The 26,376-nt window shown below is 35.7% G+C and overlaps 1 protein-coding gene across 9 annotated transcripts in view; it reads right to left on the bottom strand.

Annotated features, from left to right (window-relative positions):
* The window catches only part of NIPBL (NIPBL cohesin loading factor), a 152,582-nt gene that overhangs the window by 32,557 nt on the left and 93,649 nt on the right, over window positions 1–26,376 (bottom strand). For 8 of the 9 annotated variants that reach the window (XM_055698543.1, XM_014283282.3, XM_055698542.1 and 5 more), the window contains 10 exons: window positions 13,878–14,060; window positions 9,925–10,122; window positions 9,672–9,743; window positions 9,479–9,568; window positions 7,702–7,805; window positions 6,035–6,121; window positions 3,565–3,796; window positions 2,711–2,862; window positions 1,873–1,953; window positions 701–801 (listed from right to left, as the gene is read on the bottom strand). In XM_055698543.1, the coding sequence (XP_055554518.1) occupies window positions 701–801; window positions 1,873–1,953; window positions 2,711–2,862; window positions 3,565–3,796; window positions 6,035–6,121; window positions 7,702–7,805; window positions 9,479–9,568; window positions 9,672–9,743; window positions 9,925–10,122; window positions 13,878–14,060 (1,300 nt within the window). The remainder of the gene's footprint in view (window positions 1–700; window positions 802–1,872; window positions 1,954–2,710; window positions 2,863–3,564; window positions 3,797–6,034; window positions 6,122–7,701; window positions 7,806–9,478; window positions 9,569–9,671; window positions 9,744–9,924; window positions 10,123–13,877; window positions 14,061–26,376) is intronic. The other variant, XM_055698547.1, reaches the window with a different exon arrangement.

Below are 26,376 nucleotides of genomic sequence, written 5' to 3'. Positions count from 1 at the left end.
ACAAAATATTTAATTGACAATTAGTCTGTCTTGGGGGCAAGATGTATGCAACGAAGGAACAGAATCAACCCCAACAACAAAGGTTCAAAATTATTTAAAGTGTCCCAATCTCAATTTTAATTGAAATCCAGCTCAGGTCAGATTCTTTCCCACACTGAACCTGAACCTATACCATTATTCTGAAGTTGCACTGAAATCCATCTGAAGTGTTTAAAAGACAGTTAAAGTGAACAAAGTAGCTCCCAAATGAAACTCATTCAAAGGGATATCAGATTCATTTCCTTCCTGAAGAGTGGTGAGTGTATCCTCAAAAAAACCTCACCCAGAATTTTCCTACTAAGCTTTAGCAGTGAAGAAATTATGTAACTCCATAAAGATGAACCAAAGAATCTTCCAACACAAAAACCTATGAATGCACACTAACATTACACTCATTTACATCCTTAGTGAGATAAATAATAAAATATTTCAATTATTTTTGTAAGCAGGCACAAATACGATGGCATAAGAGGCAATGATTATTACAAGACATTTGTCAGGCAATTCTACTCCCATGGTTTTAAAATATCAACATCTAATAAAGCACAGCTTGTGAAGTTGCAGCTTTTAAAAGAAGCAGTTATACTGAAGTGTAAAACTGTACATCTACAGAACTGCAAATACTGCTATCTCTAAGTTATTAATCTATGCCAGAAATTACCTGAAGTTTCTCAAACTCCTCTTGCTAGTTGGTAGTCTTGCAAGGGAAGTGAAAATTTCTTCTAGTATTAACTGTCTATGTTTTTCATACCTGGAGAACACCTATTTAACAGTTACAGGATTGTTAGAAAATTCTTTATTGTTACAAAAATTTCACTTGTTAAATATATTTCAGAAAGTATACATAGGAACAGACACTTAACATGACAAATAAATTATAATTAATGCACATTATAATGTGTGACCTTTTTCAAATCAAGCATTTCTTTATAAACTATGTTAAAACTATTTAATTAAAATTATATCTAATAAAAAGTTAAAAATACAGATTTTAAAAAATAGTCAAATAACATAAATGTGTAATAACTTTTAAAAACACCTTATGTTTTAAGAATTTCTGTCAATGGTAAAATACACAGTACAGGAAAGTCAAACTGTAATACTAAGCTTTCAGGCTCTAGTATAGAGCAAAACTCCGTGGTAACATAAATTACATGAACGTGTGTATGGCTGTAGAGCACCATCTGAGAAACCAGTTTTACTTCACATCCTAAACTTTAATATTTGTCTGACATGACATATTCTTTTAATTTACAGGTTCAGGATTGTAGAATTCGCCTCTCCTTTTGTTTAGGAAGAATCCTTACAAAGACTGAAAACTCCAACTTGAAGAAACACATCTGTGTTGTACTGCATTTTTCCTGAAATAATGTTTCATCTGCCCCACAAATTTTTCACATAGCCACCTCTTCTGAGGAACAGAATTTATTCTATTACACAGAAGCATCCTACTAGTTCTATACCTTACTCCATTGCATAAATTCAAACCTTAACACAGAACATAAAGGAAAACCACATTGCTAAGATTTCTTAAGACAAGAAAGGACAGGTAAGAGGAAGGGGTTTGTGTTTACACTTTAAATGACACAACTAAAATCAAGAAGTTCCTTGCTTAAGCAGGATATTTCTTCCCAGAGATTTCTCTGCAAATAGAAGCCATTCAGCTACATTTAATACTGTTCCTAGATTATGATACCAAACTGTAAAGACATGCAAGAATAAAATTAGTTTTAAACTCCAATTCTCTACCAGAGAGAAAATACAGCCTATGTAAATGCCCTAGTAACTCTCAGAAGTACAGGAACATGAAAACACAAATCAAAAAGTACTTACTGCAGTGACTAATTTGATGGCACATAACTGTAGTTCACTGACATTTTCTACAAAGAAAGGTGTTATTCCCATAGAAGATACCTATCAATGGAAAGAAATTACTGTAAATTTCTTTGCCTAACAAACTGATCTTTATGCAGTTTCACAAGCAGCTATCCATTAAGCAGGTAAGGTATTCAACAAGATGTATTACTTCATACTATTTGCAAATAAAGTTATTAAAGGATATTGGAGAACAAGTCCTGTGAGGAGTGGCTGAGGGAACTGGGATTGTTTATTTTGCAGAAAAGGAGGCTCAGGGAAGACCTTATCACTCTCTACAGCTACCTGAAAGGAGCTTGTACCAAAGTGGGTGTTGGCCTCTTCTTAAGCTAGGGGAGGTTTTGATGTGACATTAGGAAAAATTAATTAACTGAAGGGCAGTCAAGCTGGAACAGGCTGCCCAGGGAAGTCTGAGTCACCATCCCTGGAGGTTTTCAAAGACATGTAGGTGCTTAGGGACATGGTTTAGTCGTGGACTTGGCAGTGTTAGGTGTATGGTTAGACTCAATGAACGTAAAGGTATTTTCCAATCTAAATGTTTCTATGACTCTTATTTGAATACAATCAGGTTAAACTTTTCCTAAGTGTACAAGAAAAGCCATTAAAGATTTGAACATTAAATGCTCCTCTCCTGCAGATTACCTACTATACAACAAACTAATCACTTTGATGTTAATAATTCTAAAGTTTGTACTTCATTTCATACTTCACATCACTGAGACAATTGTACTTTATGTTCTCTCTGGGAAAAGAAAACCAAACATTCTCAGACAGAAATTATTCTGATAAAACTTACCTGAAGAATAGTTGTATCAGTAAGAAGTTGTATTTCCAGCAACTCTGACAAGCTGCTGACAATGTCACAAACTTTGTTATACAACATCACTATAACTCTTTGCTTGTGGGTGGAACACTTGGCACGTTTTGCTTTTGAACTTAAAACACCACCTAGGAAAAAAAAAAAAGTATCTTCACTAATTTTTTCAATGTTTAACGTCAAATATTAGAAAGATGATCTTCCTCAGATCCGAGTCCTCAACTGTGCGACTAACAGCTTTGTAAAAGCAATTACTTACAGAAGAAAAACCTATTTAGTAGCAGCAGCTGGAAACCAAGAATTTCACGTGATACGATTTTTCATAATGGATCTGAATTCTGGATACAAGATTTTTAAAAAGGATCTTGAAGTTGGACACTTGCATCTAAAGTCATGCACATGACAACAAAACACTAAATGCTAAGTAGTTTTCATTGAAATAAATTATTAAATACACAAATTATTACTATAAAATGATTTATTCCTGCAGATAATAACTATACACAGATACTGAACTTCAGAAAAACTTCTAAATACTTTAGCCTAAATACTTAGTTATGTTGAAGTTATTGCGGTAAACCAACATGTTGTATGACTAAGCTACTCAGAGGCCCCATTTCATTCATTGTTTTTTTACTCTACATTTCATTTTCAGACTAACACAAAGCATTAACTCAGGATGCTGTATGTGATCTGGAAGAACTATCGGTGTAAGAGTTACATATAAATATCTTATTTCAGAAAGTGATATCACCTGCATCATCATACAGTAGATTATGTTTTGATATTTTCTAATGTGGAAAAATTTTGTTAAAATTTCTTAGCATACTAACCACCATGAGGGTCCACTCTATACACAGGATCATACTGAGGATAAAGAGTGTTCTGCAAATGAAATTTTGTGTACTGAATAACTCTTTCTATTACGTCCTCAATATATACAGCTTTAGGCATATTTGGTGATGTCATAATATTGATAGCAGTAAGACAAGCATCAGCAGATTTCGTCACTCTTTCCATAATGAGATCTCTCCATAATCTCTCCTCATCTTCGGTGTCATTGTTCTGTAACAAGCAAGAAAAACAGGACAGTGTGAACAAAAAGTCACATTTTTATCCTTACCAAGTAAAAGATAATAACATTACCTTGACATACTTAACACACACACGTATAAAATATTGCATGTCCTTTCTGATACAGTTGTCTGTTTTAGAAATCAACTAATGTCTGTTTTACTAGCAACACGTTTTGTACCAGATCCCTAAGTTACAAGTCTCGCTGTATCCTTCGTCTAGAGCACAAGCTTTCTCTTTATCTTTGGGAAGCACTATGGGGGAAGACTGCCACATACTCTACTGAAGACTGATGTACTTTAAACAAAATGTAAACTTATTCATCTAGTGTTTTCTCCAGTGGCCTATGCACACCAGTTGCTGCTTTGATCAGTCTTAAGTTTTGCCACTAGAGGGAAGTCTTACACAAAGAGCTGTTAAAAGTCACATGGAACTCCTTAAGTACATGATTTTCTCTGCTTCATAGACCAACTCACCTATTTTATCAATGGGTTTAAAACATGTTTTAACAAATATGTCCATCTAGATTTAGCACAGGGTACAGAATGTATTTCTATGTGCAAGTTACAAAACCAAACATACATGAGGTTAATTATGGCCATCCAGCACCACTTAAATATTGTAATAACATTATTTATAGCAAAATCAGGTACAATTTTTCCATACCTTCTCTGGTGTGGATATAGCCTACAGAGAAAAACAATCTTTCCTGCCTGTGTGACACCATAGTTCAACACTGTTGGCATTCCTTGTGAAAATGTGGGGTTAGTGAAACCATACCAACTTTTTCCCTTTGGGTAAGAGAATCTAAACCAGTACTACAATACAATACATATATAAAAATATAAATATATATATATTTACACACACACACGCACTTATATACATATATTTGGAAAATCAACAGATACCTGCAGATCAGGAGACTGCTGTAAATTTTTTGCACAGAATAGCTTTAAGTAATTTCTTCCTTACACAAATGAGTCTTAAAAAAACCCAAGTTGTTTTAAGCTTTTTTTCTTTCTTCTCATTAATCTTTGAAATAAAAAGAATATGCAAGTGCATTCTGCCTCTGAAAAACATCCTGACATGGAGGTAGGAAATCTTCACTGCGCTCTGAAAAAAGTAAGCTTGTTCCTTAGCAGAGGCTTTCTTTGTCATAATGGTTTCAATCATGTTTAAATAGCTTTTAAGAAAAATCTGAAACTTGTTTGGCTAAAGATTGCTTCTTTTTTTAATTGAAACTTTGCCTCTGAATTGCAATCATTAGACAATTTCATTAACTGCTTGATAATCTTGAGTTTTACTACAAAAAGCTGAAAGAAAAATAACATCTTAAAAGCATTAGCATAAAGACCTGATGAGAATCAATTTCAGCAGGTAAACCAAGCACCTTCTCTTTACTTACTTTTCATATTGCTAAAGGCACTCAGGCCGTATACTGAAACTTTGAAAACCCTATCAACAATCTAGATTAAAGTATTTAGGTACAGATAATGTATCTCAGGTTTTTACTTGCAAGTTCAAATTCTTCCTTTCCAATATAAATACTCTCTTATTTCCACAGATCAAGGTAGGTTTTTTTTCATAAAACTCAAGAACTCTACTCTTGCTAGAATGCTGTTTTGACTAGAAAATGTAAAAATAAATAGATGAAATGTGAAAAATCACATATTAACTTTATAAAAAACTCCAAATCCCCATATAGTTTTAGGTATACCAGGAAAAAAACCTAGAATCTTGAACTTCCTCCTAATTTTGTTTATGTCGACAACCTTAACTTTGCAACACAAGAACAGACCTAAACAAAGCACTTCCTCCTTCCTTAATGCTCAGGAGAAGAACATGCTCTACATGAAAGCTGTACTACTACCTCTTTCATTGTGTAGGGGATGTTATATGGACATGTAGCAAAGAAATGTCCAATAATGTTGGACCTAAGTTGCCATGAGTATTTCAGGATGAAACTATAATATTTAAAACTGAAACAAAAGAAATTAATGTCACAATATACCTATTAGTTATCAGTACTATAGTAAAACATGTGTAGTACAGAACAAATATAATGTGTTGAATTTTACTTCAAAGCTTAAATCTTCGGCAATCTCCATTATATATATATTGTATCAGAAATTCCCTTCACACATGCTTGAAATTATCACTATATAGGACTCAAATTAAGAAAATTCTATTCTACAATATTGTGAAATAACATGACTTGAAACTCACATGGTTAAGTAATGTAGAAAGCTTTGATCCATCTTGAATATTCTTCTCCAAAATATTCAGGACTTTTACTGTTTTATCTGTTGAGAGCTAATACAAGAAAAGAAATACATCAAACAACTACAGGAACATAAAGGCTTCCAAACTGCTGAAAAAAATGTCCATGGATGAAGGATAGACCTTGTCATATAATCTGAAACACTTAGATTGTAAATTAGAGATAAGGATCAGATCTTGACTTCTGTGGTTTCTGACTCAGCACAATGCTGATAATATAGCTGAACTCTGTGACCTGTATTCTAATATTGCACTCAAATGCCATTTTCCACTAGCAAAATCCACAGAAACAGATTTAAAATTGCATATCTGTCATTAATGTTGTAGAGTTATACACTGTTCACTTCTAGAACTAGAAATTCACTAAATCCAAGTATCACTCACAAATTTTAACCAACCATACAAAGCTTTATTAGTAGAAAATCCAAATTCCATGAACAAGCAGATATAAAATTCCCCAATACTTGAATGCTAATAAAAAGGTTATATATTCTTAATGTTAGTGTTAAATTTGAAGAACTAGCATGTTGAAAAAAATAACTCAAACTCACTGATCTTCTACAGAATTAAGATGGAATGATTTGTGGAATAAGCTAAACTCAAGGAGAGCCAGCTTTACTCATCCAGATACTACTAACATTCAACTTTAGAAGCAATAGAATTCTGATTTTTATGTACACATATATATATGCATGTAGTGTAAAAAATAAGGAACAGAGGTTAAGGGTGAGAAATATCAGGAAAGAGAAACACCCAGGCTAACAACAAGCGACAAAGGAAGACACGAAGGTTGAAAAAATGTCTAGGAAGGGTACCTAACTTTTGGATTAGAGAAAGCCCTTCAGAATGACTTACAGTAAGTGTTTTCACAGACACTTCATAAACACAGTAAGTGGTCACGAGCAGGCAGAGTAAGAGCTTAACATAAAACTGCCCAAAGCCAAGAGTTCCAGGAAGATTAAAGGAAAGCAAGAACACTGTTTCTAGAGGTGTGATACCAACATTTTGCACCAACAAACACTTCCCTTGAACTTAAGTACAGCAGTGGCAAAGAAACCACAATATGCAGTCTATGGAAAATGAATCTTATTATCACCTGGGGTGTTAAATCTTCTAAGGCTGACAGGCCTTTTTGGATAGATGGAGGAAGCACACAATTCAGTGTAATGCTGGCTGTACATCACATATTTACATTGCACTGGTGGCATATATCAGAAAGGGTGGATTTTTTTACTTTGACAGCAGGATCTGATTTACTGTGGTTTCTCAACACCAGCTGTAAGGAGCAAAGCTTACAGGTTGATATGCTTCTCTGAAAGCAGATTAATTATTTGAGATTTTACTGCTTAGACATGGGTATTACGTATTGGCATATGGTCAGCACTGTACAGAGAAGCACCGTTCAACAAAAATGTCTCAGCTTCAAGCAACAGTGACAATTAAGATGTGGTAACTTTTTAAGCACTTTAGGTAAGTGAGAAGCAGCACAACTGTTCACAGTATCTGTTACATGCACACCTGAAGAGCGTGGAATGTTATTACAAGGGACATAAGTTTCTGTATGTTTATCAAAATTGTATGTTCAAAAAGATGTAAAGACTATGGAGATGTACCTTGTCCATAATGCCCATTGCCTTGATTTTTGCAGATTCACTACCCAATTCACTAAGCTGATGTTTTCCCAGCAGCAATTCCTGTGGAATCTCATCATCATCACCTTTAAAAAAAAAATTAAAATTAACACTCGTATTTCTAATTAGACTTCAAGGAAATCAGTATTTTACAGTCAATATGGAAAAGCCAACTGAAAAAAAAGAACTGATTTTCTAAACAGCTAGCATCTAATAGTTCCAGATAGCCAGCATCTAATCGTTTCACCTAAGGAAGACTGATGACAATTTTAGTTGTGTCAAAACACCTACTTTTTAAACATGACTGAATCTGAAATATCACTTAACAGCCTAACATGGGACATCCATTTCTGAAAGTCATAAATCAAAAATTTTTAATATAGCAAACCCCATTTATTGCAGCTTTTGTGCCACTGCCTTCCTTTCAGTAAAACACATCTTAAATGACTGTAGTCCTATTTCTGAAGTTGAAATGGGGGGAGGGCAGTAGATGACAAACACATATGAAATTAAGTACCTTGGAATACACTGTGCCTTAATCATATTTACCCTTACAAAAACCCCATGATGTTACCAGACACAGAAAGAATCAATGACTTCAAGTCCAAGATTGTATACACTATTGCTTTAAAAACTGTAGTGATGCGTTTACTATGCTTCTCCACTTGTTCTAATCCTGTGACAAAAATGGTAGGAAAAAAATTAATGCATACTTTTATTATCCATCTCAATAGAAAGTCACCTTGGCCAACCTGAACTACTTCCTCAGACATGCTAAGCTGGCTGGTTATCCAGTGCCTCAGCCATAAATGCATCAGGACTCTGCTGCTTGAGTTGAGTAATCAAGCTCTGTTGGGTCAAAGGCCTCAACAGATGCAAAATCATGTTCCCCAAACATTACTAAGCAAGAGAACCATTGCAGAGGAATTGTAGAGTAATTATAGAGGAATGAAGGCAGGTTAATTAACATTGATAATATACAGCTGTGGGCTTGCTTCAGGGGCAGTGGGCTGGCTGACGTGGATAACGTGCAGCTGTGGCTGGTTCCTGCTAAGTGGTTAAATAGCTTTAAGGGGTATGGGAGAGGAGCACTGGATGGAGAGAGACCTGAAGGAAGCAGAGGGAGGAGAGAGAGCACGCTGGATGCAGGAGACAAGGCGAGGCCCTGGGAGAAGAAGGGGGCCCAGATGAGGAGAGGCTGGCTGGAAGAAGAGCCCGGAGAAGGAAGAATCCAGATGCAGCAGAGGCAAGAAGCAGAGTGGACTGGCTTGAAGAGGGTGAAGAAACATCACAGACAGTAGATGAACTTTTGAACCCTTGTGGGAGATTGGTGGCCGTGCTGGGGCAAGGCATGGGAACTACCTATTGAAGTTAACCTGGTATGGGGTGGTAAAAGCCTTGTTGCAGCTGGCTAGGTTGGATAGTGCTGTGACAAACCATCTTACATTGGTGGTGTTCACAAAGATACATTTGATAGAAGATGACATCCTTTCCACTGCAGGGGACCACTATTTGTCTCATTATGATTTATGCCCCTTTTCCATTCTGCAGGGAGGAGGAATGAGGATCTTATTCCTGCAGCAGCAAGTTAAATTGGAAAGGTAAAGGCCACCACTCAAGGTGGAAGCTATATAAATGCAGCATGCCTTAGCTTGTATCACAGGCAATTAAATCACCAATAGGCAGGTTCAAAAGTACTGAATACAAATTCTTGTGTTTCTATTTGGGGAAAACTTATTGAAAATTTCTGGCAGATTACCAAAAGCTGTAAAATCCATGTCTTCCAAATTTTCCAAAATATTCTCTATTGAAGCCGTAAACCTTTTGAAAGTTGAGGAATCCATCATTTCTGGTAAAAAAAAAAAATATTATAAATTATTATTATATATATACATATTGTATTATATATACAAGAAAATACAAACTGTAGAAAATAAACCTTTTAAAATTACCTTCAGGTGTTAGTTTAGGTTCATAAGCTTTCCTCCTCTTTTGTTTTTCTTTTTTCTTCATTTTTCTAGCCACTAATTAAGAGAATAAAGAGTGAAACATAGTTTCACAAAAATTAAATAAAGGATTATATACATTTCTTACACTCATACTCAATATTGCATGTAAAGAAGTTTATTTTAAAATGTTTAAAATATCTGTTAAAAATGCACTAGTATTATGGAATAAAATTATTTTTTTTAAATTATCAGTTACCCTCACTGAGGCTAGGGGGAGGAGAATAATCATCCATGTCAGAGTCATCAGGACTGCGATTACGGTAACGGCCACTACCCGAAGTCCTCCTTCCTTCATGATAATGACCACTTCTCCTGTGATCACCAGAACTTCTTCTGTCATGTTCTTCATACTCCCAAGCTTCATCTCTATCCTTTTTATGTCTTTTACGAGAAGCTAGAAATGAAATGCATTTTCATTTTAAGTACAAAAATTCTACTTTCAATAGTTAAAAATCAAACATTTTAGATTATTTGAAAGATGTGTAGATGTGGCACTTAAGGACATAATTTAGTGGTGGATTTAGCAGTATTATCGCTTGGACCTGATGATCTTATTCTTTTCCAACCTAAATGATTCTGTGATTTGCAAGTTAAACAGTACTGTATAGCTGTTCTGTAAAACAAGTGAACACTCTAAAACTATTATATAAAATTCTGTTATGGCATTGTTCTAATGATTTCTTTTGAATTACATGAAAACTGTGCCTGAAATTGTCGAAGACACCAGCAAACACTTAAAAATACGAATTTACAGGGCATTTGTCCTTTTAAGCAAAGTAAGGGAAGTGGAACAAATCAAAATAAGTTTCATCCTTTCATAAAACACTAAGATAATTTCTTCAGCTTTCTAAATTATGACTATTACCAGATGTCCATATTCCAATTCAGTGACTGCTTTGCGCATCTAATACAGCAAGTTCCAATGAGACCTGGCAAACTAGCTGCTTAAAGATACTCTGTTTGGCCAAGACAACTAAAATTTTGTCTTGATGCATATTACAGGAAATTCAGTGTAAAGTAGAAAGCTGGAGTCACAGTTCTGGGCCAGACTTGAAGTCAATACCACAGAAGGTTATTATAAAAAGCCCAGCAGAAGTGAATGTTGAAGAGACTGGGGAAAATGTTCTATACTGAAACGGATTTCATGGAAACAAAGTGAGGGAGCAAAATGGAGAGTTCTCCGTTATTTTCAAAGAACGTCTTTTCTATCTTGAAGGGGACAGGGTGCTAAGATATAATAGAAAAAGGATATTGAGAAGATATTTTCACCTATGAAATCAGCTAACTCTTCACTACCTAATGTAACAGCATAACTGGGCTAGCAAGGAGATGTCCAACAGACTGTGCTGTGAGCATCAAAACACCCCATGCTAAACTAGCAGAGTTTATGCTTGTGAACTTGCATGTAACAGCCCTGACATCTGTGTGTTTCTACCAAAGTCTCCTAAAGCTGAGTGAAGTATGACTTACATAGGGGTTTTTTTCTGAGCAAAATGGCTCCAAGCACCTATACAGAATTGCAACTGAACTGACAAGTTATTCCCACAACCCCAGTTTATTGAGAAGCATCAAAACCCCCCAGGATATAGTCAATAGTCAGCCCAGGATCAGAATTAATAAAAACACCCTCAAGAACACTAATGTTCTGCACTGCACCATAGTGGCTCCCACTTCTGAAAATGTAGTACAGAACTTCTGCGCAGAGGTGGTGCTAAGTAGTAACTTGGTGCAGGATTTGAGCTGTACTCCTTCTGGATCAGGCTACCTTCTGGAGACAGTACAGTCATGTTCATGACGTCTGAGCTACTGACACTGTTTAAAATGGTTGAGAGTTAACTGCGATTAAGAATTGGAGGGTCACCTTGGATACCTGCAGTGAGAATACTGGAGAAGAAGTTAAGTGTCTTAAGGGAAAAGACTACATATCTTAACTGATACTTCTTCCCCAATGACCCAGTATTTTGTGGAGCCAGACGACATCTTTCTCCACAGTTTAGAAATCATCAGTATCAATTTAGGCTCTGTAGGGGAAAATCTGACTCCAGCTACACCTCCGTGAGAAAAGTAACTACCAATGTTGCTTTCCAGCAGCATACTGAATTGACGAGTTCACCAATGCTGCATGACAAAATAGAATGGGTTACAGTCAGGAACAGCTATTCATAATCACTGCTCCACAAAGTTTATTCTGAAGTAGATAAAACAGACTAAAAATTTAAGTATTAATAACATTTCAAGAGTTAATACTGCTTTTATACATAAAAAAGACTATTCAGAATACCCAATTTTCTTCTGAATTCTGCCAAACATTTATATAAAAACACATTTAGCACTTATGGTATGAGAATGATTTAATCAATTTTTAATTTCTCATCATCTAATTTAATATAATGTCCCTTCTCCATGAGATACTCAAAGACATTTCTTCTATAACAACCATTATTTCGTATTTTTTTAAAGTTCAATTCTAAACAACAAAAGAATTCTGAAATGCAATTTGTAACGGTACAAATCTGATCAATGTACTTGTCACAAATCTTTCATTCTCTTGATCACTTTGTTTTGTGTTTATTTAATTCAGTTCTACATGATCCTTTGTGAAATATTAAGGTTTATTTTTAAACAGATGTCCTCATTGAATTTTTAGAGTGATGGCCAGATCTCTTGAATGGATATAAAGAATCTAGAATCCCTTAAAGCATATAATTACTGTGAAAATTTTCCTTAATTTGCTTTAATTTTATTTAAAAATTTCAACAGCTACTGTGGATAATAAGTAGATTACAGTATCTGAAATTATTGACATTTCTCTCCATTCCCAGCCAACTTAAATAATTTGCTTTACTTATTTATTTTTGTATTTACTGTTTGAGATTACTGACATCATAAACAGGCAATAGGATACAGAAAACAGAGATTATAGAGTCCTGAATGAAGCAAGTCATCATTAATCCTCTGCCATAATCAAGACTGACTACAAATTACTCAAAGCAAATTATTCAGTCATAATGAAAAGGAAAAACGAACAAAAGGACATTCTTTTCTGCTTCTTTGATAAAGATCAGAGGTATTGCCACTATAATTTTCAGATGTATGTGTGCATAAGCACTACATATCTGCTCAACAAGGACTTGAAAACATATTAAAAAGTAGAGAGAGAAAAAAAAAATCTTTCTCTTAGGACCCTAAGAAAGATTAGAAAGCAAAACACCGTGTTTTGTAAAAGTTCAGTACAATGTCTATATAACCAAAGGTGGAAAGAGTCTAAATTTGGAAAAAAATCATTATCAGCAAGATGCCTTCCCAAGGTTAACAGCAATAGGCACTTCTGTAGCCCTGCATGAGTACACAGCCAAGATGTTAACTGAGACTGAACTGATTCACTCCAATTTTAATAACACTTTCTTTTCAGTGTTGGCTAACTGGACTACCGTAGAGACAAACTTACCAAACTCCTATTAGCAAGCAGAAAACCCCTTCCTAACTTAGAGGCATGTAACAATTTTTGACGCTTCAGAACCTCATCTGATCGCACAGCAAAATTGTAACTACAAGCTTCCTCTCTTCCTCTGAAAACAGTTAATTCAAAAACAGTACCATCAGCAACTAGTATTTTCAGAACCCATCAAAAGCAACTCTAGTTTTTCTAGCAATAGGCCAGATAAATTAATAGAAGAAGAAATACGTTAAGAAACTTCTGGGCAGTAAGATTCTCAATTTATCATGTCAGAAAAATTAAAGGGGGGATCATTAACTTTTCTTATCAGGAAAACTAAGAATAATGTAGAGTTTATTTACTGAAATTTTTCTTTGCATACCTCTGTACACAAGTTTTCTGTTCTACGTTAGAGGATATTTCCCTTAATCTGACTGGCTAAAAATGTTTCATAATACAACTTAGAAAAAAAACCTACATAGTAACTTCTTCTAAGGTACTTAAGAAAATAAATTTAACAACTAGCCGCCTTTCATCTTGAATGACAAACGGAAATAAAGCAATTCTTCTTTTAAAGGAAAAAAAATTGCAGGACCGCAAATTTGTTTTCATATGTTTTAGGGTAGCCGACTTTTTTTTAAAAAGTGCATCTTTTTGTAAAAACAAAATATTAGCTTTCTTTAGCAGTAGGAACAAAATTATATACTACTTACATTCAAAAGCTTCTTCACTGTCATTGTCTTCGTCAGAACTGATTTCAGCATATTTTGGTTTCTCATTAACTGTGCTACGTTTGCGCTTGTTCATTTTCACACGTTCACAAAGTGGCATGGTGGATTCAATTTCTGCCAGGAGCTCAGGAGGCAACTCCTTTAACACTGACTGATCTATGCTACCTATTAATGGAGAGTAAGAAGAGCAAACGTGAACCTGAAGATAAACATAAGGGCCCAACACTACAGTCCTTTCTCAGGAACCACTTACAGGGTATCCACTAATACTATCCCAGTTAGATATACCTGGATGTATTTGACAGCCCTTTTTAAAGTTGCTTTTATTGTTCACACTAAAATTAGGAATTCACATAATAAATTGCATACACATCTCCTTCAATAAAACATTTTATCAGGCATATAAATATAAACAAATTCAAATTGGTGCATTTCCTTTGTAAAATGATATTACTGCTCTACTTCCACAGAATTCAGTCTTAGTTCAGTTTATCCTCTGAATTTAACAGTTTTCCTAACAGTGTATGCAAATTAAGGATTCTCTGTGCCTTGTTATCATTTCTGTTTCTCATTCATATTAGTGTACACAAGACAGTAATCTTCCCTTTTCCAGTAAGGAGGGATGATCTGTTGCAGAATCTCTGGGGTCTTATCCCAAAATACAGGCCAAATAATTGGCAACCCAACCTCTGCCTCAGGTTTATTTCTTACCTCCCATTAGTAGTTTTAGAACGCAACCTGAATTTTTGCTTGATTTTGTTACAAAGCAAAGTTGAAAGATTTTTATTTAATATAGACAAACACCTAGCAGGACCACAACAGGTTTCTTTCCCAAGGCAAACAGGTAGACAACATCACACCATTCTCATCACATTTTAAAACTACGACTAAACGCACACATAGTCAGAACGAAGGAGATTTGCAGTCAAAATTTTCACAACTGAAGCAAGGAAATCAAATAAATGCAAAAGTTATTTCTTGGGGGTTTGTTTACTTGATGTCTTTATTTATCAAAGAATCTGCTGCACAGATCTGAAGATTATCAGACTAAATGCTAACCTTTTTCCAACAACAGAACAAATAGCTTTGTCATAAGTGCCTTCCTCTCCCTCCTAAGGCATACTGTATTATTTAGAGAGGAAATCACCTGCCAGTTGCTATATATATACACACACACACACTCCTCTAAAAAATCATATTCTGGATGATATTTCACTTTTTAATTGCATTCACTACATCACTAACACAGCTTTCTAAAATTTATTTCCATTTTTACACTAATTTCCTATCTTCTAATCTTGAATTAGTCTTTTCATTTTCCTTCCCTCTTTAAACACCTTTAATGTGAATTAGAAGTCTTAATATGAGAAAATAGTTTCCAGCAACAAGATTTTTTTAGAAGTCTTATATATTACTGGTTTCACATATATCTACATCCATCAAAATTGCCTACAATGATCAGAAAATTTTTTCTATAATTCTCAAGTATGTTTAGCAAGTCACCCCATTAAAGTGAATTTTTAAAAGAGATTTAACTTTTTCTTGGGGTTTCAAACTGAGGTAGGGAAGTACCTACAAAGTAGAACTGATAGCAAAAGTTGTCTCTGCTTCCCCCACGCTGTGGTCATTCTTATTTATTTGTGTTAAGTTGCCATTCCATCCTTAGATAACCACCTTCAAAATTACCTAAATTCTCAATACTGCTTTCAAAAATGCTAGAAAACATTTCACAGTGTGGTTGACCATGTTGCTATGACATGATTATTCTTTGCGGGCTGGGCACTTGATTGAACATAGGCAGAAGTACACCAACATAGACATACCAGTTCTTCTGTATGTACCAACAGCTGACTAGATGACAGCCAGGTCTAATCTGGATGCTGCACAGCCATGCACCTAAGCAGTGGTGTCCCCACACTAATACTGCACGTCTTTTTGTACGCCTATACAGTGCCTGAAGAGACTTAACTTATATCCAGCTCCAAACTACACGAAAATTAACATACACAAGTTTTAAGACAATTTCCAAAGGTGGAATCACTAGAGGGCCTCCAAACTTGGTTCTCCAACATATATTCTCAATTTTACGCACTGTTGGTGATTTCATTAAAATCAGCAGGACTACACACATAACAGCAAATCTGGGCAAACAAAGACATTTTAAAAGCCAGCTACAAGTAAAGGAACAGAAGTTGTATTGAATCCCCAAACAAACAAAAATCATAGGCTACCACTCTCCTGCCTCCTAAGAATATCTAGTCTCACTTTCCTTATTGATTTTGTTCCCAGGGTAAAACACTGCTCAATCTTTAAAAATAAATCAATTACCACAGTATTAATTAGACTTCACTGGAAAAATAAAAATGTACATGTACCTACAATTCTGATATACTTGGAAAAAGACTCCTCATCTTTTCTGAAGAAAACCAGGGATATTATATACTGTGGGACTCCAGTGAAGAGCTTGTGAATATGTATTTTACTCTATTACTTATGTTATGGTGAGTCAGGGCAACCCAGTCCTCACTAGAAACATCTTACTAAATTCCTTCTCCTATGCATCCACATTTTCTAACAAAGGTGCTTTTTATTTGTTCTGGGTAGTAAAGAAATGCTTAAAAGAATCCAGTTCACTGTAAGAATCCAATCACATGGCATGGCAACAAACATTAGGTTATAATACCATGCTAATGAGTTTTTAGTTTATGGGATACTTTTCAAAAACAATTAAGAAGAATATACAACACAAACCCCTTTCAAAATATCTATAAAACCACATATGATCACCTTCAGTTTTTCAATTTATTTTCTAAGTTTGCTAAGACCTGTTACTTACTTTTGGGTTACCACTTTAATAAGTAACAATCGCTTCTAGCTTGCATGGGTTTTTAAATAGCTAAGGAGAAAGTAACTTTACTAAAAAGCTACCCTACAAGTTAATAAGAATGCCCCAGTATCTTAGCTTTCTGATGAACTGTCCTCATCAACAGAGTAACTCCATTTTTTGCTATTGTGTGTGAACAGTGTACTGAAATGGGCTATAGGCAACAGTGTTCTTCAGACATCACTTACACATAATTGCAAAGCTGCTGCAACTATTAAAATGAATAACAAAAAAGTACCATCTGTAAGAGCCAGTCTAAAGAGAACAGTATTGTCTCAACATTGCTAACAGAAACCTGGAGATGGAATGTGCTCCTCATGGACACCGGGACCCAGTGACCCTGAAGGAGAACTGCACGATACGAGGAGTACTATGCCGCTCCCTGATACCCGGCACTGGAAGGAACAGCTACGATAAGGCCACATAGCAGCTGTCCAGAAGATGGATCACAACCGTTGTCGTAACAATGAACCAGAACATGCGTGATAACCTGGCTCGAGAAGGCAGAGACTGACAACAATCCACGGGCCAGAGGAGGAGCAAGGTGTGCTGCTTGGCATAAAAGATGACTCCTGAGCAACCGAATTTGGGAGATCTTCCCCACCAAGGATCACAACGATTGGAAGGACAGGCAGGATGGTGCTTGGACCTGGGACCATAGGAAGACCTTGGACCTGTGGCGGTAGTTATAATCCTCTTTCCTTTTCTTTTGACTTTATCTTTTCTTCACTTCCTGTCTTTCTGTCTATCACAACACCACTTTATGGGCAAACAATAAAATCGTGCTGTTTGATTGAAACATAACCCCTTGGTGTGGTTGCCTTTATTTTTTTTGCACTTCGAGATCATAGTAAACGAACCATCACGAGTCCACTAAGTGGACACCATCATAACAGAATCCTTCTCTCACTGTAAAAAACCAGCATGCTAACAAGCTCTACATTCATGAAACTGAAGGGCAAGTCATAGAATAGCTGTAAGAACAACTAATCTCCAAGAACCACATACAGAACAGCCACTTCTTCAATGCTTCTCCGAAGGTATGCAGCGCTGTCCATGACTTACTAGTTGCTTGTTGGTGGAAGAACAAGTTCTTCTTGGTTTTGTTTGATTGCCACTATCAGAAGGTTTCTTAGAGGAGATACTGAAGAATCTTCATCAGCCACAGAATCTTAGCTAAAAATGAACTAGTCTGTAAGCTTCCTCCCATATTCTATTCTAATCTAGGAAGCTTTTCAAAGGGTTTTGCCATGAATACTAGGAAGATTTCTAAAATGTGTAGTGGATGTAGTACATCCCTTCTTCACATATGGCTTAAAAATAGAATGGAAACGCACAGATCTGATTTTGCACAGTTCAAAATCTTGCACAGTTCAGCACCGCCTTTTTGTTCACAACTTCATGCGTTGTTTCAAGTCTGTAAAACAGCCTTTAACTTTAGCTAATATTTACGCATATCTAATCTTCAGGAGTATCCAAAATCACTTTGACTTGAATTTGCAAGTCAAACAGATCTCCCTGACCCAGGCAGCTGAATGTTTTCCACACAGGTTGAAATTAAAAAACGGTAACACCATTATGGACTTTTACTGGATCCATTCGATATGGACAGCACAATTATTTTTTTGACACAATGATCAGTGTGTTCATGTGTCTTTCACCTGCCTTGATATAACAACTTCAGACAAGCAGCTATAGAAAAGGGGATAACGCTTGCTGATGTTTAGGTCAGCTTTCCAGGATCAGAGAGGCTGTCCTGCCATAAAATCAAAACCAACACCAATAAACTCCGTTATCATCTCAGTAATGATTTATCTTCACTTTCCAAACCATAGAAAACAGATGTATAGTTTACACTGTGGTGCAACTTCCGATGCACTAACAAGCCATCATGATTCAAATACATTTAGAAACCTAAACTCCAAATTGCTACTTCACAACTGTAAGAGACAGTTAATACAGTGGAAACAATCCCTATCAATTCGCTTATATGGTTGCTGTAAAATACTTGTGACATCAAAATGGCCTGTTTGCACATATATTTACTGTAGCAAATGAACAAGTGCTTGAAGAAAAACTGCCCTGAGAATAATTATTGCAAAACTGAGGTTTATCTTAATAAAGCCAGTTGCATAAATTAGCAACCGTACATATTGTCCATTTCTGTGTGTTAATAGTTTGTAATATGCAGACCTGCAGTCTGACATTTATGATTTCTAGATCTTGTATTTTAAAATGCAAGTTTTTCCAACTAACAAGACATTATACAAAGGAACACATAAGGGTCTAAGAGGGAACAGTGACACTTGTTTGAGGTGAGGATAAATTTCTAAACACTAAGAAATGCAAAGTGTAAGTTTAACCATTCCCCAAATTCTCAAACTTGTACACTAATGAATTGCCACACAGCTTCATTTTGACATTAAAAATAAACCCCTACAGCGTGTACCTCAGTTTTGCCCTTCTCTTGCTCCTTTTTTTGCCTCAGAAGATGCTACCTACTACTGGACTATTTTATTTTGCTGATGACTAGTATATCCACCCTTGCTGTTATGCCACAGAGGCCAAGCTTGCCTTTCTCACATGTCCTCTCTAAGCATTTGAGAGACGATGTTCCTCTCTCATATATCACTAGCTTACTGTCTTCCTTTCTCAAGTAATTTTGGGTCACTGCTATAACCACCCTGATATAACTTCCTATGTCAGACATATATGCAGTTTCTATCTGGATTAGCTCAAAAAACCTTCAAACTGTGCTAAATCAAATAGAATACATTCTCACTCCGTAACAAGAGTGCTTTCTTGTTGGACAGTTATGTCATTGTAACTACAACAGCACAAACTCACAGCTTAATTCTACTACAACCACTCATGCAGATAAGGTTCTATTTTAGATAAAGAACTGAAAGAAAAAAGATGAGATAAAATTAATTCTGTACTTTATAAAAGTATTTGGAAAATAAAAACTTTTTAAAAATAGTTAAGTACTGCTCCAGTATAGCACTTCAGCATTACAATGCAAAGGGTCACATGACTACCTGTGATTGATGAACAGCTTACTGATTGATGAACAGCTTACTGGTCACAGCCGAAAACTTCTGGCTCTCACTCATTGTGCAGATTTAATTACACCTTTCCACCAAGCTCTCCCTTAAAATACTTGTTCTTTATGTTCCCAGTATGTTCTTTATATGGCACATTAAGTCCTTGGTGATCAGAGACCCTTGCCCACCAGCTTCACACTCTTCCAAATAACTGTACTCTGGAGAGTTTCAAGAACAGAATATTCAAGGGGAATACAGGGAAATTGCAATCCTTTTCTCAAAGAGGAATTTAAGTTATGCGAAAGGTACATCTGCTCATCAGACAGAAGTTCCCCTTTTATTTCAGTATCTTATCATCAGCTGAAAAATGCACCATCAAAAGAATATTGGTGAAAATAATCTGAGAAGTAGTGCATTTACTCCAGCAGCCTTCCTCTTTCCTCTCCAATTCTCTGCCTTAATTAAAATTTATGGAAGGATATACAGCTACATCCTGTAAACAAGGTATAACCCTCTATTGAGGCCCTTAACCTCACCTTTTGACTACATCCATGAAGGAGTAACTCCTGAGCTCAGCTCACACACAACCAGAAAGAGGGTGGGAGACTGAGACGCCCTAACCACCACCCAAGGGACTGGACCCACAGGATTCTCTGTGGCAATGAATCCAGCAGGAAGGAGAGAAGTAGCGTTAGGAAGAAGTATACGCTATATAATTCCATAGAACCTGCTTGAACACATCCTTCAAGATCATTTTTCCTCATCTGCCTCTGCTGACACAAAGGGAAGGCTCCCAGCCTTGGGTTAAACAAAAGAAAAGGATCAGACTCCTTACTTACACTACAGTCCTTAGCTCTGGCCTTGACAAATGGGACCCAATCAGGCTGGTGGGTCAAAGAAAAATATGAACACAGCAACAGAATAATTCCATCATACAGTAGAGGTCATCATTGCCCACAGCTAGGCAGCACAGAGATTTTAAAAGGATTTCACAATAGTACAAAATACTCTTAGAAGCAAAAAAAATTTTGATGGAGGGAATAGATTTCCAACCAGCACCCTGAATGACACAGGCAGAGAGCAAGGAATATATCCAACACACACTCTCCAAAGACGCCAAGAGAACTCACATTTACATTGTTATCAACGATTTCCTCAAGCTACCTGATTGCTCTGACAACTATAGCCACAGGTTATTTTACCCCTTATTGCTCTTCACTGGTCTTTTGTTTTGTCTTTATAAAAATTTTGAAAAATGGCGGCTAGAGCAGTCTAGCTTTGCAAGATACTTCACAAAAAATACAGGAGTACTGAAGAGTAAAATGGAGCACAACTGGCAAGTGAAATAAACACAGTGCTGCACAAAACTTCTCACTTTCATGAATCTGTGCCAGGGAACTGCTTTTGGATTTTGCTGTTATTGCTTTTGAACTTATGCCTTGAAATTTAAGCCAACTCAATGTATTGTATTAAAAAGTTAAGATGTTTTGTAGAGTTGCAAGACACAGCATGTAATGTTCTGTTACTACTAATATTGAGAACCTGAGATTTTTGATTGATGCACTTTCCCAGCCATGTATTTTGATCAACCTAAAAACTGAGCCATGGGGCCTCACTTAAGAAAAAAGACCTTAGTGAAATAAAATCAAATTATACCTCATAATTTTTCTTCTCATAGAAGAAAACCTCCTATGTAGGCAATATAATACAAGCAAGATCTTTGCAGAGAAAAAGCAAAACAAATGCCATGATTTACATCAGATCTGTGACTACAGGCACATCAAGAAGATCTGCTTTTTCCTCACTCTATCCTGGAAATATTCTCAGTCTTCATAATTTAAAATATCACATGAAGCAACTCTCAGTTTGCTTCTTCAAAGTAACTTAATTGCATAAGCAACAACAACAAAGATTGCTGACGTAGTTTTTAATATAAAATAGCACTACGAGAAAGTTGCTCAGAAGATAACTAAACAGTACATATATTTAAGGAACAACCGTTCAATAACTTGAGGAACAAAAAAGATCACATACTTTTTTTCTGTTCATTGGTAATGTTTCCATGGAGCAAAAAATAAATTCAAAATTTCAAGTAAACAATTTACATTTTCTTACACAAAACCAGTCACCTAACGTGAAAATGTCAAGTAATAGGAAAGCTAACTGCCCAGAACCAAAAGTGAGGCCTTCCCCTATTTGTATTTTGTCAAATTTAGTCTGTGTTTAGAAGAAAATTAAACCCAAAAATTTTGAATTCATATCCCTACACATAAGCCAGGAAATAACATCCATATTTAGATACTTAAGACACACGAACAGGTCTGCATTGCATATTGTAATTGATATCAGACAAATTTCTGGCTCACATTTTTACATACAGCAATATATTGCTGCAAAAAATTATTTGTGCAAAATAGCCTTAGTTACTCCCAAAAAGTAAGAGGAACCTGAACAAACATCCATGTCCAGGAACCAAAGTCAGTTTCAGACTTTCAACAAATTGCTATGACAAATCAGGTAATAAATTTCCATCGCTTACACGCACCAAAGTAATTTTTCAAAAATGAACTAATTAAACAACACACTCCTAAATCTGAAAACAAAGCATTATATTTCACACGAACCAAAGAAAAATGAAACTAGTGGGTTTGGTGAAGTTTATTGCTGCTAGTAAGAACTCAAGAACAACTATAAGATCAAGAATCACAGTATTTACCTTAGTGGCAGAGACTAAAGTAGGAAGCACCTAAAGCAACTCCCAGGCAAAAGCACTATGCTGAAAACGTCTGCCACTGTAATGGTAACAGAGCAACACAAGGGCCCCAGTGTGCAACGGCTGAATATCTGGCTGTCTACCAATACCAGTTTATCCAACATCTACTTCTGAAAAACTAGCACCAAAATTGAAGGCCCCACAGAGTATGTACAATGTCCATTACAAATTCCAACAACCCTTCTGAGATAGGATGGACACATCATACCTACAAAATCCCCGCAAGCAGGAATTATTCATTCCGAATGGGGTATCTATAGTTAGGTTTTGGCCTCTGACTAAACAATGCCTGGAATATTTTTCAAAATGTGAACCTGTTCAATCCAGAAAGGAGAAAAAAAAATGTTATCAGGGCTAAGTGGACAGAGTGTATGTTAAAATGGATCCTCTGCAAATCCAACCTATCTTTAAATACTTCTAATGCCATGAGGGACAGCCAGCTCCTCTTCTAGTCCACTTAAGTTGAAAAGAGTTAATCACTAATATCTCAGGAAAGAGGAAAAACAGGAGGACTGCAGAATTTTCATGATGTTGATGTGGTTTTTTTGCTAAAATTCCTGTTAAATTTAGTTTAACAGAAGCTTTAAAGACTTTAGCTGAGAAGAATCATTATAAATTTCTTGCTGTTAACCATGAAATACATCCTTTTAAATCTGAAATATGACATAATTTCCTGTAGAACTTCAGAAAGTTATGGCATACTTGATTCACCTGGTGGTGCATGCATATGCAAGATGCATAGTGGGTTATTACTCTGGCCTTGACACGTGCAAGTGCAGTTGCTACAAGGAACTCCAAGACAGTAATTTCAAATCTCAGATTTGTGGCATCGCAGACTTCTACAATGGTCATCTTTACAAAACCACTATCTGCAGTAAACACGCAGAGCAGCAGCCTTTTCCTTTCCAAAGAAAACATTTTTACTCCAGTTACTTCCTTGCAGCACAGCTGCTTGCCCCAATGATTTCACTGAGTACAACAGTGTATCTGCTTTGACATCAAGAGTTTATCATCTTGGAAATAAATCTGAGTGAACTCTAAAATTTGCTTGACATTTTGTATCTAAAGCTATTTTTCTCAAAGGTTTACAAATTTATCCTTATAGAAGTCCTATGCACGAAGGATTTAAAGAGATGTTTAAAATTGACACTTCCTTTTTGTCCACAGTTTTCAGCTGTACCACAAAGTATTTGTAAGTAGCTCTACTGTGCTGACTAGAAGTCTGTGAAAAGCATCATAAGTAGGCTCACTGAACCAACACAATCTGGACACAGGTTTTCATTTTGGAATATTCCCTTTCTTGTTACTCCTACCTACAAGATGAGCACCTAATTGATTACTCTGCTTTACAAGTGAAACCATTTCCAGCGTGCTTGACTCAAAGATGGACCATCATGTTACACAAATGCCAAATTATAGTTACTATAGGCTCCAAAACACTCACCTGGAATTAAAAACAAACAAACAAACCAACCACAATAAAAAAAAAATAATCCCCAAACCCCACAACAAATCACACAAGCACAGAACACAAAAAAATCTAGATGCATTGTTTTAACTCATGACATGAAGATGGTCAAGCAGTAGAGTTTTAAGCTGATCCTGTAAGTATATGTATGAAAAGTGCCTTTGAAGAAATTGCAAAACTTCACTCAAATTTCAGATCGTAGCAGCAGAGAATGTAGTGTATTTAGGAAGACTTGTAGTAAGCAACAAAACCCTGTATTTAAAGGTCTGTGTTGTACAGATAATGAAGTTCTGCAACAATCTACAATGAAGAGTAGCACTCAGATCAGATTTTAAGTTTTTTTAAACAAAAAACTTTTTTTAAATGATATTGAAAGACTCAAAATGTGTTTCTGCACAGTCTTAAAAATACACACTCATTTGTCCTAGAACTAAGAATTTCAATACATGTATGGTGCTTATTTTGGAAAGGCAATCCTTCAAATATATTATAAACCAATTCAGACACCTCCTTACACAGATATTTACAGATTCTCTCATCACCATATCTGTTTCATACTTTAAAAAAGGAAAATTTGTCTTGTTCAGAATGCAGTAACTGTGAAACTGTAAATAGCTCCCATCCAACACAGCTGATCAGTAGGGCTCCTATAAGCAGCAGAGAAAGTATTCACTGAAGTTCTGAAAAGAAAGGATGGCAAACATGACCTCCTTATTGCAGCCAAAACATGAAAGAAAAGTTTCATGGATCCCCCAACAACACACATTGGCATTAAAACCAGGATAAAAAGGCATTCCCAGATGTTAAAACCAAAAGAAAAAGTGTTACATTTCATTCTGACCTGGACAAAACAGGCCACAAAATTTCACTGTAAGACGCCTTAAGAAAAATACTATGAAAAAAAATATCTGTAACTTTCCTCCGAGTCAAGAGTGGATCCAGTCAAAGATTGGAAGAGAGAAAAAAGTTGCTTCTTTCTTGTAAATGCTAAAATGGATGGTTCGAGATAATTCAGTATTAACAGTTGTGTACTACAGCTATCACTCCCATTCATATAATAACTTACCGAAATTTCAAACCTGTCTATAAAATTTGATTAAAACGTTACTTTGTCTTTTTGCAGTACAATGCAAGCTGCGTCCATTTGCACAATAAAGCTATGACTTTAAAATTTACTGAAACAATGTAAAAAGTTGTATAGACTTTCAGTTTGAAAAACATTGATTTTAGCTTAAACCAAGTCAATTTTACTGAGTTTTAAATGAAGGAGCATTAGTCCCTTAAGACAGAATGACTATCTAAATGGTGTTTTGAATTAGCTGAACTAACCTGATTTTGAAATGGTTTTCAGACACATCACAGCAATGATATTGTATGTGACAAAGCCAGGGGAACACAATTTCTTGGGGGAGGAATGGATGAGAAAGCAAAAACAAAGGACAAGAAACACAAGGAAGTAAAATAAAGAAATATAAAGCAAAATATACTAAGCCACATGGAATAAGAGAGATGTGAGAAGTGGAATACTAATGCTAAAAGGCAACACAAGAAAAGATTTGCTACAATCTATCAAGAAATACAGGATGAACTAAAAGTTTATGAATATTACACTTCCTAGTGTATTAAAATGTTTATAACTAAAAATGGCACAGAGTAAAACAGTGAACACATTCTCTCAACTGGAGTGAGGACATTGTGGCGATGGCATGAATATTTTCTGGATCAGTCAGATGTTGACAGACTGACTTTGGCTTATGAAAAGATAATTTTACAAATTATGAACCTTTTCAAACATTGGAGTTCACCTAGTTATTTAGCATACTATATCCTAGGAGGTATGTTTTCAGGAAGCTGGCGGTTGGGGGTGGGGGGGGTGGGGTGGGGGGGGGGGAACCAAAACAGAAAAGAAAAAAAAAACAAAACCCAACGAAAAAGACACCTGAAAAATCTGAAGTTCAAAGATACTTTCTCCAAAATCTGCCTTGCTGAACACTCAAAACCTTGATTTGTAAGAGAAACATAAACATAATTACAACATTATTCTTTCCACAAAACCTATTGCTAGTATCACTGTAAGAACCTTATTCTGCACACAATAGCAAAAAGACTGTTAGCAGATTCAAACATTTTCTTTCCCTGGAAAGTGTCCCAAGTTATTTCAATGTATGTAAGAAGTACAACTTCAGAAAAAAAACAAACCAAACACAAACCCACCACCAAAGCTTTGCAGAAAAGTTATAACCCCAGCTTTAAAGTTAATGCCTTGCTCATGTGACACAGCTACTAGTCATGCCAATCAAATAAAAATCATT

The sequence above is a fragment of the Falco cherrug genome, chromosome Z (assembly GCF_023634085.1).
Source record: "Falco cherrug isolate bFalChe1 chromosome Z, bFalChe1.pri, whole genome shotgun sequence".
In the NCBI taxonomy this organism is placed as follows: domain Eukaryota; kingdom Metazoa; phylum Chordata; class Aves; order Falconiformes; family Falconidae; genus Falco; species Falco cherrug.
The sequence above is the reverse complement of the archived record's forward strand: the minus strand, read 5'-3'. Positions and strand labels throughout refer to the sequence as shown.